General features: G+C 47.7%; 1 protein-coding gene across 7 annotated transcripts in view; it reads right to left on the bottom strand.

Moving 5' to 3' along the window:
* The window catches only part of CRTC1 (CREB regulated transcription coactivator 1), a 46,833-nt gene that overhangs the window by 17,740 nt on the left and 12,158 nt on the right, over positions 1–16,935 (bottom strand). For all 7 annotated transcript variants that reach the window (XM_083720452.1, XM_083720454.1, XM_083720453.1 and 4 more), the window contains exons 2-3: positions 1,505–1,621; positions 524–661 (exon numbers count right to left, since the gene is read on the bottom strand). In XM_083720452.1, coding sequence (XP_083576578.1) covers positions 524–661; positions 1,505–1,621 — 255 coding nt within the window. The remainder of the gene's footprint in view (positions 1–523; positions 662–1,504; positions 1,622–16,935) is intronic.

Here is a 16,935-nt window from a genome sequence, read left to right on the forward strand (position 1 = left end):
CTCTCTCCCTCTCTCAATGCCTTGCTTCCTCTTCTTTCCTTTCACCTGACATTTCCCTTCACCTCTGGCTAAAGCTGATCTAAAAGCACTGCTTCATCCTTCTCTTACGGATGGCTTCATGGCCTTTCAGATGAAAATTAACTAGGGCTACGCCACACCCCACCTCAGAATGAAAGGGGGGGCTTCTAGCGGGGCCCTAAATGTGGGAGAGATGGGAAGCAGGGCACGTTAAGTCGCCTCTGCTGAAAGACCAGCTTCATCAGATGCCTCCTGCCCCTGGGCTGCTTCTAGGCCAAATAGCCATTCTCAAATCTACTTTTTAAAGAACTGACGCCTGAGCTTGCTTTTTTTCCTCTTCCTTCCTGATCTCTCTTTCCTTGTGCGCAGTGTATTTTTTATGTGTTATCAGTTCAGGTTTTTGTGTGTTCCCAGCAGCTACTGATAAGCTGCACCTTCCTAAACATCTCCCAGGCACATGCATCCCCTCCTATGCTCTAGGCCGCAATGCTGAGCCAAAGGATATCTGCCTGCCGTGCTTATCCACGGACAGCGGGCGCCGATGGGGCGAGCCAAGGCGGTTCCGGTCGCGATACACCCTGTCCACCAGCCCATGGTGCCGGGTCGTCCTGCTGGTGTCCAATCCTGATGACTGAAATGGAGTCTAAAGAGAAAGGCAAATGGGCATTGAATGGACGGGGAAAACAACCATGCCACACATTGCAGGGGATTCGACCAGATGACCCTGGGGGGGGGGGTCTCTTCCAATTCTACCAGTGTGGCTGACTGCCTTCATGCATATGGTTAGCAAAGTTTAACCTGGCTTCATAGAAATAATTGTGCACTTGAAGTCCATCAGTTTCAATGATACTACAAACGCTTTCAAATCTTTTATATAGTCTTTCAAAATTGAGAAACAGGCTTGGCCTCTCTCCTGCATAGTACCTAATAATTTCCTACAGACCAAGCAAGAATATCTGTGGGGTATTATTCATAGAATCATAGAGTTGGAAGAGATCCCCAGGGGTCATCTAGTCCAACCCTCTGCAATGCAGGAATCTCAGCTAAAGCACCCAGGACAGGTGGCCATTAAAAACTGAATTACTGGTAATATTTGCATGCGCACACACACCAAAAAACAAAACAAAACAACTCTGCAGTCTGATATCAATTTATGGGACCTGAATACAGGTGTCTGAACCAATTAGGGAGGTTTTTAATGTTGGAGTTTTTTTGTGTGTTTTGATATTTTGTTGGAAGCCACCCAGTCTGATGGGTGGCATATAAATATTCGTCTTCGTCTTCTTCTTCTTCACAATGTCCTGGGTTCTTTTGGAGGAAGGTGCAGGATTCACACACACACACACACATATGAATGAATGAATGACAAAATAATGTATACAGCTCCTTTTAGTGCAGCATTTGGATACTGCTTTTTAGATGGAGGGGGAAAAGAAATTAAGAGAAATATCTGGCGATGCTACCAGGCAGAGAGGGCAGCCCTCACCTGGAAAGGCAGGTCCATAGCACTGCTCCCAATCTGATTGACATTTGGCAGGGATCCTCCATAGTACTGGCCACGGGTCTGGCCCAACTGCAAATACTGGTTTTTCTGTAGCTGTAGCTGGAAAACAGAGAAAGAGGAAGATTAATTAAGCTGTGCAGGTTCCAGGTGGAGAAGGAACAATCCTGGGCTGGCCAGGAAGAGATATGGAACCCAAGCACCTGGCAAGGTTGTACCCAACTAACCTCACAGTTGGATTTCTGCAATACATTTACCTTTGGGATTAGTTCAGAGGATGCAACTGGTGCAGAATGAAGGCTAGATTGCTTGTAATGCTCTGCTAGCACTGGCTGCCTCTGAGCCAAGTTCCATGTGTTGATACTCAAGACCCTACATAACTGAAAGACCAGATTGCTTGAGAGACTGTCTTGTCTCTTACACAAGCAGTAGATCACTGAGGACTGCCGGAAAGCTTCTCCCGTGTGCTCCAAAGGTCTGAGAAGCCTGCTCCATACTAATTTGCAGCGGGGCTTTTAGTGTTGCTGCTCCTGCCCTGTGCAATAGGATGCCCGTTGAGATATAGCAGGTGCCCACTAGCTGTACTTTCTGGAAGTGACTGCATTTCTTTGCTCTGGAATCTTGTAAACATCTTTTTGCAATCAAGTGGCATATAAACTATGTTAAATAAGTGAGTAGCAGATTTACGTATTTAAAAAGCCAAGCCAACCTCAGGCCAATTTAAAGAACACATGCCCATGGGTATGTGCTCGCCATGAGGGCTGGTACAGATGCAACAGCCACATTTCTGAGGCAGCTTGACTCTGAATGCCCATTTAAGAAGAGGAGGGGGAGTCCTGCCTTCTGGTCCCTGAGTCTGTGGGCTGCATGGAGGCATCCAGTTGCGCAGAGCAGGGAAAAGAGGGTGCTGGTCTAGACATCCACCTCTGACCTGACCCAGGAATGAACAGGAAGAACGGGAGCAAGGAGGCATTTTCAGTGTGTTCCCGTGGTTCCCCAACTTTTGGGGGGGTCCCATCCCCTCGGCTCCACAAATTCATCTCCAGTAACCCCCTACCCTACACAAAGCATAATTAAGAATAGCAGTTTGCATTAAGGAAACAACCCACTAAGGAAGATAAGTAAACAATAAAATTCAAAATCAATTGCCCATGTATTCAATATCCAATCAAAACTATTTCATTTTATTAATTCAACAAAACTGATGAACTTGTTCCAGCAAGTCTGATAGGCATTTACACCCCACAGAGCCCCCTGCCTCTTAGGGTCTCCCTAGATAACCCCACTGCCCCCCAGGGGAGGTACTGCCCACTTTGGGAAACACTAGCCCATGCTGAAAGAAGCATCGCCATTCCGGACAACCAAATCCTGATGCCAAGTTCCTGACTAGCTGGACAAAAAAGGAAGGGGAGGGGATATTATACATTATTAAGATTTATACCACAACCCCTTTTAAACACATCATCAGCTTCAACACACCAGTACGCAAATATAAGCTGGAAGCAGCAGATCTGGTGACAGCAACACAAATATATACAGGTCATGATAACACACGTCAGTCTTTCCTGGTGCCTTGCAGAAGTCTCAGACTACAGTTCCCATCAGCCCTGGGGACACATGGCCCTGCTGGCTGATGGGAGCTGTAGTCCAAAACAGATTTCACACACTAACCACCCAATAAATATCAGATAACCAGTGAACACAGAATGGTTACCATATTAGCTTTGTGGTCCCCAAATAGGATCTTTTTACCCACTGCTCCAGAATCTGATCAAGAAAATATGAGCGTCTTTTTGAGTTTGCCTTGGGTTTTAATCCACAAATTAAACCACACAAAAACAAACACCATTCCTGAAGTCTCAAAAGGTTTAGGAAGCACTTTGCTTCCCCTCCTTAAAATAGGACCAGTTGGTAACATTATCATGATGAAAAGACCCTGATGTTGGGAAAGATGGTGGGCACAAGGAGAAGGGGACGACAGAGGACGAGATGATTGGACAGTGTTCTTGAAGCTATCAACATGAGTTTGACCAAACTGCGGGAGGCAGTGGAAGACAGGAGTGCCTGGCATGCTCTGGTCCAGGCGGTCACCAAGAGTCGGACATGACTAAACGACTAAACAACAAAGGGTAAAGGGCAGGCTAACAAATAATAATAGAAAGAAAGAAAGAAAGAAAGAAAGAAAGAAAGAAAGAAAGAAAGAAAGAAAGAAAGAGTTGTAAGCTGCCTCCTTTAGGGTAAAGGGCAGGATAACAACAACAACAACAACAACCAGCCCTGCTTAGCAAGATGCCAGGGATTGAACTGGGACTATTTGCATGCAAAGCTTGAGCTCTGCAGCTGAGCGACGGCCCTTCCATATGGAACATGCTGAAATCAGCAGACCATTTTTACGCAGGATCTGTAAGCAAGCCATTTAAGCAGACATAACCAGGAGCTCTATTAAAACAAACACGCACAGACCAGCAGCCCCCTGCCAATTACACCCAGAGCCTAGAAACGTCCTAAAAGCTTTTACATTATTAATGCAGCTTAGTTAAAAAAAGAAAAAGAAATGAAATGTAATCAATACGGGCCGCTGGAAGTCAAGGCGGAACGAACCGGGAGCCAGAAACATTTTATCAATCAGCAGATGCGCTGCTCTTGCCAGGCCGGGCCCTGGACCTAATGAGGCAGCCGTGGCGCACCTTCCCATCCCAGAGCAAACAGAAGACTCCCGCCGCCCCATCGATCCGCACAGCCCATTGCTGAGGGCTAGGCGGCGCAGAGAACCCTGTAGGCGGATGAGAGCAGCAACCCGTTGCTGGCTCAGGCCGGCCTGCTCCAGCAATCTGCTTCCAAGAGCCAAAGTGGGGGGAAGCCTCACAAGAAAAGAAGGCATTCTCTTTTTGCTGGGGCCCAGTTTCCCCGAGGTAAACTGCCTTGGGAGGAGGAGGTTCTACTTACGGGTGGTTCTGCTGCAACACTTAGGGAGGGGCAGAGCACATTCACTGCCTCCCTCTCTTATTATTGCAGTTGTTGTTGTTGTTGTTATTATTATTTATTGCATTTAAATATCACTTATTTTATCCAAGGAGCTCCAGGTGGTGTGCATGGTCCTCCCCCTCCTCACTGACCCACGCAACAACCCAGTGAGGTAGGTTAGGCTGAGAGAAGCCTTAAGGATCATTACCCAGAGAGCTGCATGGCCGAGTGGAGAGTTGAACCTTCATCTCCCAGGTCCTAGTCTGGCACTGCAAACACTACCTCAGTGCTGGTTCTCTTCTGCGACAGGAGTGCAGACTGCGCCCCTCCAGGCATGGAGTGTGCACAGGTCTGCTTGGCTCCAGCAAAAAATGGCTGCATCTCAGGCCTTCAGGCTTAGGCGTAGAGAAGATCTGGGGCTGGGGCTTAGGCGTAGAGAAGGTCCCAGGCCTGGGGCTTAGGCGTAGAGAAGGTCCCAGGCCCTCCTATCGCAGAGAGAGATGATAGCAGGGGTGTGCCACATTCTCTCAGAGGGAAGCATCTAAGGGGCTGTATCACAGTGACAGGCAGGGGCCGAGGAAAAGGGGACAGAACAATGCATGAGACTCTTATCCAGGGGTCAGCAAACTTTTTCAGCAGGGGGCCGGTCCACTGTCCCTCAGAACTTGTGGGGGGGCAGACTATATGGGGGGGGGGGGGTAAGAATGAATTCCTATGCCCTACAAATAACCCAGAGATGCATTTTAAATAAAAGCACACATTCTACTCATGTAAAAACACCAGGCAGGCCCCACAAATGAACCAGTGATGCATTTTAAATAAAAGGGCACATTCTACTCATGTAAAAACACCCTGATTCCAGGGCCGGATTATAAGGCGATTGGGCTGGATCTGGGCCGGCCCGGGGCCTTAGTTTGCCTACCCATGTTCTTATCTGTGCATCTGAGGCTGCACTCCAAGCGTGCAAAAGACCAAAGTGTCTATGCATCCCTTCAATCCAGCCAACCAAGAGGCATCATCAGAGACCGAGGACACAGTCTAATCAGGCAAAAGCCCTTGAGGAGAACAGAGAAGAGGGACGGTGAGAATCCCAAGGGCCATACAGAGAGGATCGGAGCAGCACATTTGGCCCCCAGGGCCTAAGATTTCCCACTCCTGCCAGTCAGTCAAACAATTTAGGTTAGACAATATGCCGAATATTGATGTGTATTTTAATCTATTTTAGCTTATTGCCCTGTTTAATTTTTTTCAGTGCTTTAAATTGTTGCTTCTGATTATTTTTTATCAATATACTCTTTTTGTAAACCGCTTGGTGGCATTTTGCATATATTTTTTTTCACAATCAAGTGGAGCGTACATTTTATCGTAGAGTTGGAAGGGATGCCAAGGGCCATCTAGTCCAACCCCTTGCAATGCAGGAACCTCAACTCAAACATCCATGACAGATGAAATAAATGAATTTAGCTAAACGCCTACTCCTGAGATGAAAGGAGTGACCAAAATAAAGCGTCAACGCACATGCAGAGAGAGACACACACTCACACAAAAAGCAAGAGATGCCCACTGCCGAGCGGGATAAAAATAGCTTTTTCTGTTCCTGGTGTTTTTTTAAATTATTTTTAGCTGCAGCCATGAATATGCAGTTATGTAACCGGGCACAGCTCCTGATAAATCAGAAAGCAAACAGGAGGGAATGTTTACATTCTTCACGGAAAAGCGTAGTGGCTGGATGGCAGAAAGGCAGCACGCGCAGGCAGGTAGTGGCGGGGGGGGGGAGCAGGAGAGAGAGGGAGGGAGGGACATGCCCAATGCCAGTCTGGTGCTGATTGGCAGCCAATGGGTGTAAGATAAATAAAGCTGCCAGGGAAGCACTCCAGGGAGGAGTAGGAAGATGCTGGCCTTGCCAAGTGACCAAAGAGAGCTAAGGTGGGAAAGGACCTTTTAGGGGAGGGGTAATAAAAGGAGGTGCCCCTTTCTGCCAACAAACTCCCTGAAATGTCCCCCCTTCGCACCCTGACATCTGCTGGGTTGCTTGCTTTTCCCCTAGGAAAGGGGCCTTGCCTAACGTTAAAGCAGTGTTACCTGCGCTGGTGAGCAGCAGCTGAGGCTGAGAGGTCTCACTGAGAGGAGCTGGGGACCTTCTGCACGCAGGTGCTATGGAGTGGGGTTACGGACAGCGCCTGCCAAAGGGGATTCTTGCATTACTTAAGAAAGGAGGAAGGCTGGCTCTGATACGTGCAGGCGCCCATAAATGTGTCCGTTTCCAGGAAACTCTCTGCTCTAATCTCTGAAGGCTGAATGAGAAGCCCAAAGCAATGTTAGAAACTCCCAATATATGAGCTAGGTGCCAAATGATTCCTTAAATCAAGGTTGCAGTCATCAAAACAGAATGCCTAGTTGCTATTTGGGGGCCAGGCGGCTCTAAAGTCTTATTTTTCAAATGACTGAGATTATTAATTAAACACTGGCTAGTTCAGATGACAACCTTCAGCCAGGTTAAGAACTCTGAGAACTGAAAGAAGAAGAAGCAACTTTATCCAGGGACAGCCCACACATCTATTGGCCTATTCCTACCTATTTTTCTTCATAGTGACATGGACCATTCAGAATGCGAGAATATTCTTCATAACTCTGAGCAGGGCAGCGCAGTGAGGGAAGTGAAGAAAAGCAATAACCATTCACTATAACAATGTTCACTGCCGCTGCTCAGGCTGCATGGGGAAAGCGTTTTGGTTCCAGAAATTCATTCAGATTGTGCAGATAAAATATAACTGATAGAATTCTAAAGGACTGGGCATTAGTGTGTGAAAACAGTCGAAATTCAAGGATCCCCAGGTGGCGGGGGTGTCAGGCTTCACTTGGTTGCAAGTTGCCAAAAGCCAGGTGCAAAATGTGCCTGGCTGATTTTGAACACTGGCCCAAAGACTGTATGAAAGAACAAGTAAAGGAACTTTTTCACATCTTAGAGCACTCGTCAGCCTGCTCTCTCAACCTGCAGCTCCAGCGCTGCGAGCACCAATCACCAAGGTACCATGCAAAGAAAACTCACATCTATGTCCTTCTAATTATACTGCACCACTGGGAGGCTATCTTGGCTGGAAACTGGGCATAAATCTGATAAATTTAGGCAATCAGCCATACAGCTTTGAGAACTTGAGGTCTGCAGTTGGAGATGTCATTCCAGTTCCAGTCAGAAACTCAAATTTAGACGTCTAACTCTGCTAACCATGCCTCGTTTCTGGAGAGTAACATGCAGGGTGGGTGGATAAATCCATTCACCACGTTTGCTTGATCTGTTCCCTCACTGATCAAGGAAGAGCAAGCAGTCAGGCACCATAAAACAGGAACTCTTTATACACTCTCGAGTACTTAAACTGCTACGCTCCGTTTAGTGAGCCATACATTAAGAGTCTCAAATAAGAAACACACAGCTCAATTAAGGCAGCCTGTTTAATTCAGTGGGTTTGCCCAAGAAGAACAGCTTGTTCTCAGCCCCACGGAGCTGTGGTCCTGTGGCTGCAAAAACACACCTGGTCCCAGTTCAAGCAAAAGGCAATGCAATTGGTTTCTGGACTAACTGAATTATAAAGCATTATATGGATCAGAACCCCAGGACCTCAAGGACCGCCTCTCCCCACAGGAACTGACCCAAACCTTGCACTCATCATCTGAGGCCCTTTTTCACATGATCTCTCCAAGGGAGGTCCCAAAGATGGCAACACGAGAGCGGGTCCTTTCAGTGGTGGCTCCCTGTTTGTGGAATGCTCTCCCCAGGGAGCCTCACCTCCCATTACACAGGTTTAGGCACCAGGCAAAAAGCTGCTTTTCCACTCGGCCTTTCATTACCTGTGGCCTCCCAGAGTGAGTGGGATGTTCCAATCAGTGTTTGAAACTCCCCAGGTTCCAGGCACATTTTGCTACTGTGCAAGTCCAATTGCGACTACGTGGAGATTTCTGGGTGCCCGGTTGGCGACTGACCAACCTGACCATGTCCATCAAGACAGCTGACTCATGAGCAGCTACAGTAGCACATCCTGTGCTTCTGTGTTGCCACTCAAATCAGGAACCCCTTGCTGGGCACCTTAGTCCTCCATCATCACATCAAGGAAAGTAAGTGCAGGGCTGGGAATAGAGATATTTGACTGTGCTGCAGCCTTTCCACAGGCCACCCAAATGGATCTCACAGGCCACAGTTTAAAAACCTCTGCTTTAGTCCATAGTTAATGCCATTTCCATTTCCATTGTGCACGCTTCTCCTTCTTGCATACGGGGACAAGTAAATTGTTGTAAGAACAAGCTACAGTCAAGCAATGTAACTAAGATCACAGAACCATAGACTTGTAGCATTGGAAGGGACCCCAAGGATCATCTAGTCCAAACCCTGGGCAGATTACACATTCTGTTGTGGTGACCGTAACCTCGGTTTAAGGTGCCATTTGGCGCCTAGTTTATATAGCTGAGTTTCTAACACTGTTTTGGACTGCAACTTGCTTTGTTCCCAGAGGTAGCATACAGCCATCGTGACTAGTGGACCCTGACAGCTTTATCCTCCATGAATGAGTGTAATCCCCTTTTAATGCCATCTAAATTGATGGCTGTTGCCACATCTCGTGGGAGTGGGCTTCACAGCTTAGATATGTGCCGTGCCAAGTCCTTTCTGTTGCCTTTCTGGCTCCAAGTTCTAGCACTGTATGAGAGAGGGAGAAAAGCTCTTTATTTTCGGACAGTGGTCCAAAACATCTGGGGTTGGAATAAAAGCAACCACAGAAGGCTAATTCTGCTCTCCGTTAGCAAATGTATAATGCTAAAGATATATAGCAGCAGCAGCAGCAGCAGCAGCAGTGGTACCTTGGGTTAAGTACTTAATTTGTTCTGGAAGTCTGTTCTTAACATGAAACTGTTCTTAACCCGAAGCACCACTTTAGCTAATGGAGCCTCCTGCTGCCACCACGCCGCCAGAGCATGATTTCTGTTCTCATCCTGAAGCAAAGTTCTTAACCCGAGGTACTATTTCTGGGTTAGCAGTCTGCAACCTGAAGCATTTGTAACCTGAAGCATATGTAACCTGTTACAGATAGGTAGCCGTGTTGGTCTGCCATAGTCAAAACAAAAAAAATTCCTTCCAGTAGCACCTTAAAGTATCTGGTATCTGAAGAAGTGTGCATGCACACGAAAGCTCATACCAAGAACTGACTTAGTTGGTCTTTAAGGTGCATATGTAACCTGAAGCATATGTAACCTGAGGTATCACTGTATTGATATTCCAACAGCTGCTGCAGCGGCCTTCTTGCTCTGAGCAAGCTGCCCTGGACGGCAGATTAAAAAGTGGCAGATTCAATGGAATTAATAAGGCTCCTGGAACAATGAATCTGCCTTTCCTGGTTGCCAACAAAACACTGTTCTTAGCCACCGTGGTGTGAAAGAGTTAGTCATTTCAAGGCAGCAACACACACATACACATGCCAGTTCAAAAGGCCTAGCTCAGACCACCCGATTGCAGAGGACAAAATATCCCTTTAATATTGTGCTTGCAGATCCATTTACAAGGATTTATGGGGAGGAGAAATTCAATCAAGGAGAAAGTAGCCAGCCACAGCACTTAGGAGAAAGTTGACCTGTTACTTGCTATTTCTGGACTGTTTGAAGAAGAAAGCCTCTGCATGTCAGCTCACTTGGCATCACAAAATCTAGCTCTAGAACAACACACATACACACACACACACACACACACACACACACACGGATGTTGATGCAGCCCATAACTTAACTGCAGGCTCTGCAATGAGGTAAGTCTTGCCAGGCTCCTATTTGCATACAGTTAAAAGTACATTTTGTTCTCCGCTGGCTTTACAGACAATTGTATCCACACGCACTCACCTCCTTGGCGGAGATGCACCTCCACTCAAGTTTCATTTCCATCACCCACATGGTGGGCGTTGCTTTCAATCTGCCTGTGCCAAAGTTGGGGGGGGGGGAGTGTTTCCCAGACTTCACATAAACCGTATCAACACAAACCCAGTTTACAGTGTGAGCTGCACTCTGAGAGTCCACTCTGGGGACAGTTAATATTTTCCTTCGATGACACAGATGTTTTGTAACCCAGCTGAGTTGCCTGGTAGCCACAGGCGATCGGTGATTCCATGCAGGCGACCGAGGGAGCTGGTGGAGGAAGGAAGGATCCTCCGCACTCAGCATGGAAGAAGTCAAGTAGGTTGGTGGAAGGAGGGCAGGGTGGCATGCCCCACTTCTGCCAGTTCACATGGTAAAGTCTTTTCTTTTTTAAAAAACTAGCCTCTTGTAGCCTTCATCTCAAAGCTGACCATCAAGGATTTCCGTTTCTCTGTAGCCAGCACAGAAATTACTTGTTGCTGTTGTCAGTGGCGTGGCGTGGGAGGTGGCAGCAAGGCCGTTGCCCTGGATACACAATGGAGGGGGGGAGCATGAACCAGGCACTCCCAAAAAGATCCCCATTGCACCCTGGGGAGCAGAGAGTAAACAGCACCCTCTGTGCCATGTCCAGCACTCAAGCACCTGCCTGCCACTGGCAGGGGGTGGGGAGCACGGAGTATGAAAAAAATCCTCTGCACTCCCCAGCCCTTGCTAGGTGAGCCCTCACGCTGGATGGGGCGCAGAGGATGCTCTTCACTCTCTGCACCCGGCAGTGAGGGCAATGGCTGGACGAACACACTCTGCCCCCATCTGGGGCATGTGCAAGCACAGCTGCCCCAGGTACCGGCAAACAGCACTATGCCACTGGTTGTTGTAATTTCTTGACCGCAGCAATTTAAAAGGACAATATTAAAATCAGTTTAAAACAAATTACAATTAAAAAGAATGGGGTGGGTCAACTGATATAGATAGTGATGCAGAGATATATATATCAGGTGTCAAGGACCGGTGGGGTGGGGGAAGGTTGCATCTTCAGAATACACATAGAACCACCCTCTAACAAACTACAAACTAGCAAGTATGTTTGTAGGCTGGCAACTTTTGAAGGCTTACTAGAAAGCTGTTACAGGACCACGTTCATTCCCCAAAGCTGCTTAGAAAGTTGGAGAGAAGCTGCCAATCAGCATCATGTTAGGTCCTTGCGCTTCGGACTACAAATTGCTCAGCACCATATAGAAACAGTCACCATTGTTTGCCAGCAAGCCGATGCAAATGAATGGCAGCCCCAGCTGAGCCACGGGAGGAACGAACCCGATTCAAAAGTTCTCTCCAGGCCCCAAATGGCATTTCCCAAGGCTAGCAGTGACTTCTAATTGCCATTTCTTTAGTAGTAGTAGTAGTAGTAGTTGTAGTAATAATAGAAAATATCTGCAATTAAGAGGACATTTGGGGAAGGAAGGGGAAGGGGAAGGAAGGAAACACATTCACATAAGAACTTAAGAAGATAGAGCATCTGCTGGATCAGGCCAGTGGCCCGTCGAGTCCAGCATCCTGTTCCCACAGTGGCTGACCAATTATGGGAAACCCACAAGCAGGACCTGAGCACAAGAGACACACTTTCTTCTCCTGGGGCTTCCAGCAGCAGGCATTCAGAAGCATTAATATCTGACCGTGGAGACAGAGCACAGCCATTGTTGATAGTGCTCTCCTCCATCACACACAAAGCCCTGAATGTTTGACAGGGCTGACGGCGCAACCCATGAGAATAGAGGAGGTTTGCACATGGCTCACACCTGAAGAGGCTGCGCAAAAACTGGATGGGTGGGACAGGCAGCACTGGAGCAGGGAGGCTCTGCCCAGTCTGGCAAGGCTGGTGAGGACGATGAGGCATGCTATTTCTGAGTGAAATCAGCTCTTCCTCTCACCCCGACTGCTTACAAGCCGTGACGTTCCAATCACAAGGGAACCACTAAGTTGTACTCTGAGTAGGCCTACTGAAATTAATGGGCCTCGGTTAATCACGCCAATTAATTCCAAAGGATCTACTCTGAAGAAGACTAACGCTGGATACAACACCCCTAGAGCCTACTCATCTTAGCATGCTTTAAAACAACGCCTTTCAGTTCTTCATTTCCCAGGGTGGGCTTGCGATCAAAATTAAAGCAATCAGCGTATCACAGAAACAAAACAAAGGAGAAAACCTTTGCTAACAAATCCTTACTAGCGAGTGGCTCCTCCTTCTCCTTCCCACCCCAGATTTCCTCACAGCAAAGCAACTCACCAGTAACTACTGGAGATAGAAAAAGGTGCCTGGCTTCTGGAAGACCGTCACCCCAATTCATTTTACCAGTCTATCACTTCCTGTCTGGGTGTTGTGGCTTATTAGTGCCAGCCTGCAAGAGCCATTCTTGGTTTTGACATCAAGGGAAGATTCTTCAGGCCTGGGGAAGATACTCGCTGCCTGGGATGTCTCTTTGCCAGGACCATCCAGGGAAATACTCAGGGAGTCTGTTCCACTCTAACACCTCTCACTATCTGAAAGTTCTTCCTGATGTTTAGTCAGAATCTCCTTTCTTGTAACTTGAATTCATTGGTTCAGGTCCTACCTTCCAGAGCAGGAGAAAACAAGCTGACTCCGTCTTCCATGTGACAGCCCTTTAGATTTTGGAAGATGGCTATTGTATCTCCTATGTAACTGACAACAAAGAAAGTACAGTGTCATTGCTTTAGCAACTCTAGGAAATAGGTACAGTGGTACCTCCAGTTGTGGACAGGATCTGTTCTGGAGCTCCGGTCGGATCCCGAGGTTTCCGCAACGGGAGGGACTGCTTCTGCGCGTGCGCACAGTGTGGTAGAGCACTTCTGCACATGCGCGCACGGCAAAACCTGAAAAAATACTTCCGGGTTTCCCACGTTCGCATCCTGAAGGATACACAACCAGAGGTGTGCACACCCAGAGGTACCACTGTAGTTGCAACTCCCATGTGACAGCCCTTTAGATAATTGAAGATGGCTATCATATCTCCTCTCAGTCTCCTCTTCTCCAGGCTCAACATACCCAGCTCCCTTAACCACTGGTTTCCAGACCCTTGATCATCTCAGCCACCCTCCTCTGCATACATTTCAGCTTGTCAACATCTTTCTTAAATCGTAGTGTCCAGAACTTAACACAGTATTCTAGGTGTGGTCTGACCAAGGCAGAATAGAGCGGCACCATTTCTTCCCTTGATCAGGACACTATACTTCTGTTGATGCAGCCTAGAATAGCATTCACTTTTTTTGCTGCTGCATCACCCTGTTGACTCATGTTAAGCTGGTGGTCCACCAAGACCCTTAGATCCTTTTCACATGTACTTTTTTGAATGCTAAACAGAGCTTTAGGTTAGGGTGGGGAATCTTTTCCAGCCCAGGAGGCCATACTCCATCCTGAGAAACTTTCCAGGGCAGTGGGGCAATGATGGGTGGGACCAGAGGCAAAAACTGGGGAGCAGCTCAAGACGCAGCTCTGCATAACAGGCTACATTCCAGCCATGCAGGTAAGTCACTTGTGCACCTCTCTTGATACAGGCAAGCTAGAGGGGATATCACAAATCCAGGATGCGTTCCAGGCTAGGCAAAAGGCCTGTGAAGCGTGTGGCTTAGGGAGAGGAGGTGTGGTCCGAAGAGAGCCTTAAGGACCAGACAGGAGTGTTTCTGGAGTGTCGCATGCAGCCCCTCGAGCGTGATTGCTCAACTAAGCTCTGTCACACAAGTAAAAACACTACCACCATTTTATCGTTTACAATTTTTTAAGAGAAGTGAAAAGATGTGAGGGGTGAGAGAATAAGGAAAACAACAAGGAAGAGGAGGAAGAAAACAGAGACACCTACTCCCAGTTTGCAGATAATAAAACTGTTGTTAAAATTAATGATGGTTTAGCAAGAACACATGGCGTGCTGGTGGATACTGTTCAGAAGTTTGCTAGTGGCTCTTTCCTTTCACACGCAGAGGAGGCAGCAAACCAGTGGCTGGCTTGCCGTTGCACACAAAAAAGCCACAATTGCGGTTTGTTTCTCTGCTAGCAAACCACAATGGTAGGCCAAGAACAAACCTTGGTTTACCATCATGGTTAGTTAGGAGAGAAAGAAACTGTTATTATTTATTAGATCCCTTACCTGCCCTTTGTGGTGAAGACTCGGGGCAGATTGCAGCCATGAGTGCAAAAATCGGAACAAGTGACAACTGGAATAAAAGGGTGGGCACTTTCTTTCAGGGGAAGGGCACACACTAGCTCAGAAAACCAAGTATGCATGAAGCTCTGTATGCAAGTGCTGTATTAGCTTGCCGTATTAAGTGATGTATCAAACAGCAAATGTCAACACTCCCTTTACTCTGCCATTAACAAAAGAGCTGAGGTTGAAGCACAGCAGGTAGCAGTTGCTCATCAAGCTTGGGCAACTGGCATCACGGACAGAGCAGGAGGTCCCAGGTTCAGCTCCTGGCAGCATATTCAGGTAGGGCAGGGAGAGAATCCTGCCTGGAACCCTGGAGAGCTAATTGCTGCCAGTCAGAGCATACAGCAGTGAGCCAGGTGGTATAAGGCAGCTTCCTTTGTTCATTGTGGGGAAGTGTGGGGGGGAAGAGACACGCTCAAAAGCCGTGTTTCTCAATGTGGGTGATATCACCCCCGGGGGGAAGGCTGGAACGATCCAGGGGGGTGGTAGTCACATCAGGTGCAATTGGGAGGGTTGAAAAGAAATAAGGAGGCGGTGAAAGCATAAAGAAGAAGAGAAGAAATTTTTGAGAAACTGTTTGTATATGTTTCATATGTTGTGCTATTGCCAGGTCGGGCGCAGTTGTGGGACAGCGACAATGTCTCCCCAGGATGTGGAGGTGATGCTGGAGGAAAGGATTATTTCTGGGCTTGGGTGAACCCTTTTCGGCTCCACCCAGGCCCAGGAAGTGTTAGTGATTTTTATTTTAATATTATCCTTTGTTATCTCAATTTTCTGCGTGCAATGTGAATGCTAGTAGGGTTGATTTAAATAAATACTTTTTATAATTTCAAGGTGTCTTATTTACAACAACGTCTTTCTTTACTATGCTGTAGGGCAGTGTTCCCCAACCTTGGGCCTCCAGCTGTTTTTGGGCTACAATTCCCATCATCCTTGACCACTGGTCTTGCTAGCGAGGGATGATGGGAGTTGTAGTCCAAAAACAGCTGGAGGCCCAGGGTTAAGGAACACTGCTGTAGGGCATAAGTAGAAATACAGATATATCAAAGTATGCAAATTTATCACTGCATCTTTCTGTTTGTTCGCTTAAAGAAGGCAGCTTTGGGGGGGGGGGCTGAGTATTTTTTTTTTCTGAAAGGGGTGGTAGGCCAAATAAGTTTGCGAACCTCTGCTTTAAAGGAACAACCATTTCACCCTCCTGGTTAGAGCTCCCCCTTCCCCAATTTAAGCAGAATCTTCCAACCCCCCCCCCCCCAGACTGGCAAGATGGACTCCCCACCATCCTCTCCCACTTAAGAGATGCGCATCACAGAAGCACATCCTTTCAGGCATCTCTGGTGGCGCTGCTGCATGGTCCCCTTCATCAACCATCTGCCTCCCACTCTCAGCATTACAGCAGAAATGTCAGAATACTCCCTGCTAACTGTGAAAGGCGCCTCCCCTCCGCCCCCTCAATCAGAGGCTTATTCGCTCTTCACGCTGAAATTGTTTCCAAGGGAGGAGGATCTAAGAGAATAAGAGCTCCGCAAGCTCAGATTAATAAAAAAAAAGGGGGAATAAGGAGGAGGTATCATGGGCCGCCAACACAAGGCTATACACCAAACAATCGTAGGTGTTTATCCATGTGTGCGATTTGGAAGGGGGGGGGGTTGATCACAAGAAAATAAAAAATGGTTTGACATCCAAGCGGGGGCACAGCACAGCCAACAAGCTGTAGAAAAGCGGTGGATCACAGCCTCTGCTGCAACCAAGGAAGAATGTGAGAGAGCGAACATGACGGTGAACGCTCCCAAATATTGTGGTGGTGAGGAAGGGGAGGAATTTAGACAAGAGAGGGAGGGCACACAATTGCTCATAATGTGGGAGGGGGGCATTTTGCCTCTGCAGAAGCAAAGGGATAGCCAAGTTGCTGGTTCCAAAACAAAATAAATAAATAAAAATTTAAAAAGGAAGGCGCAGAAGAGCAGAGGAAAACAAAGCACCAACTCTGTCTAATTTCATATACAACCAAACAAAACAGGAGGGTGTGGGGGGCGGGGAGGGGGGAGAAGTAGCAGCAAAATGGCTGATGGTGCTGTGCATCAAAGATTGCCATTCATCTCACCATGAACACCATCATGAAAGCTTGGTCCTGCAGGTGCTGCGCCATACACAGCACCTGTCTCTCGAGGGGTGTCTCTCGAGGTGTGGAACTGCCTTCCCCGGGACACTCAAAAACGTGGCAGAATCATGCCCTTTTTGACTTGCAGCTGCCAGCAGCCAGAGGTGAGGGACGCATCACACCCTACCCACCTGAAAGGCACAGTCTGTGCACAGATTCTCGTGCCAGGCGGCCCCCGCACACTAACA

This window comes from Podarcis gaigeae (genome assembly GCF_964106915.1).
Source record: "Podarcis gaigeae genome assembly, chromosome: 18".
Taxonomy (NCBI): domain Eukaryota; kingdom Metazoa; phylum Chordata; class Lepidosauria; order Squamata; family Lacertidae; genus Podarcis; species Podarcis gaigeae.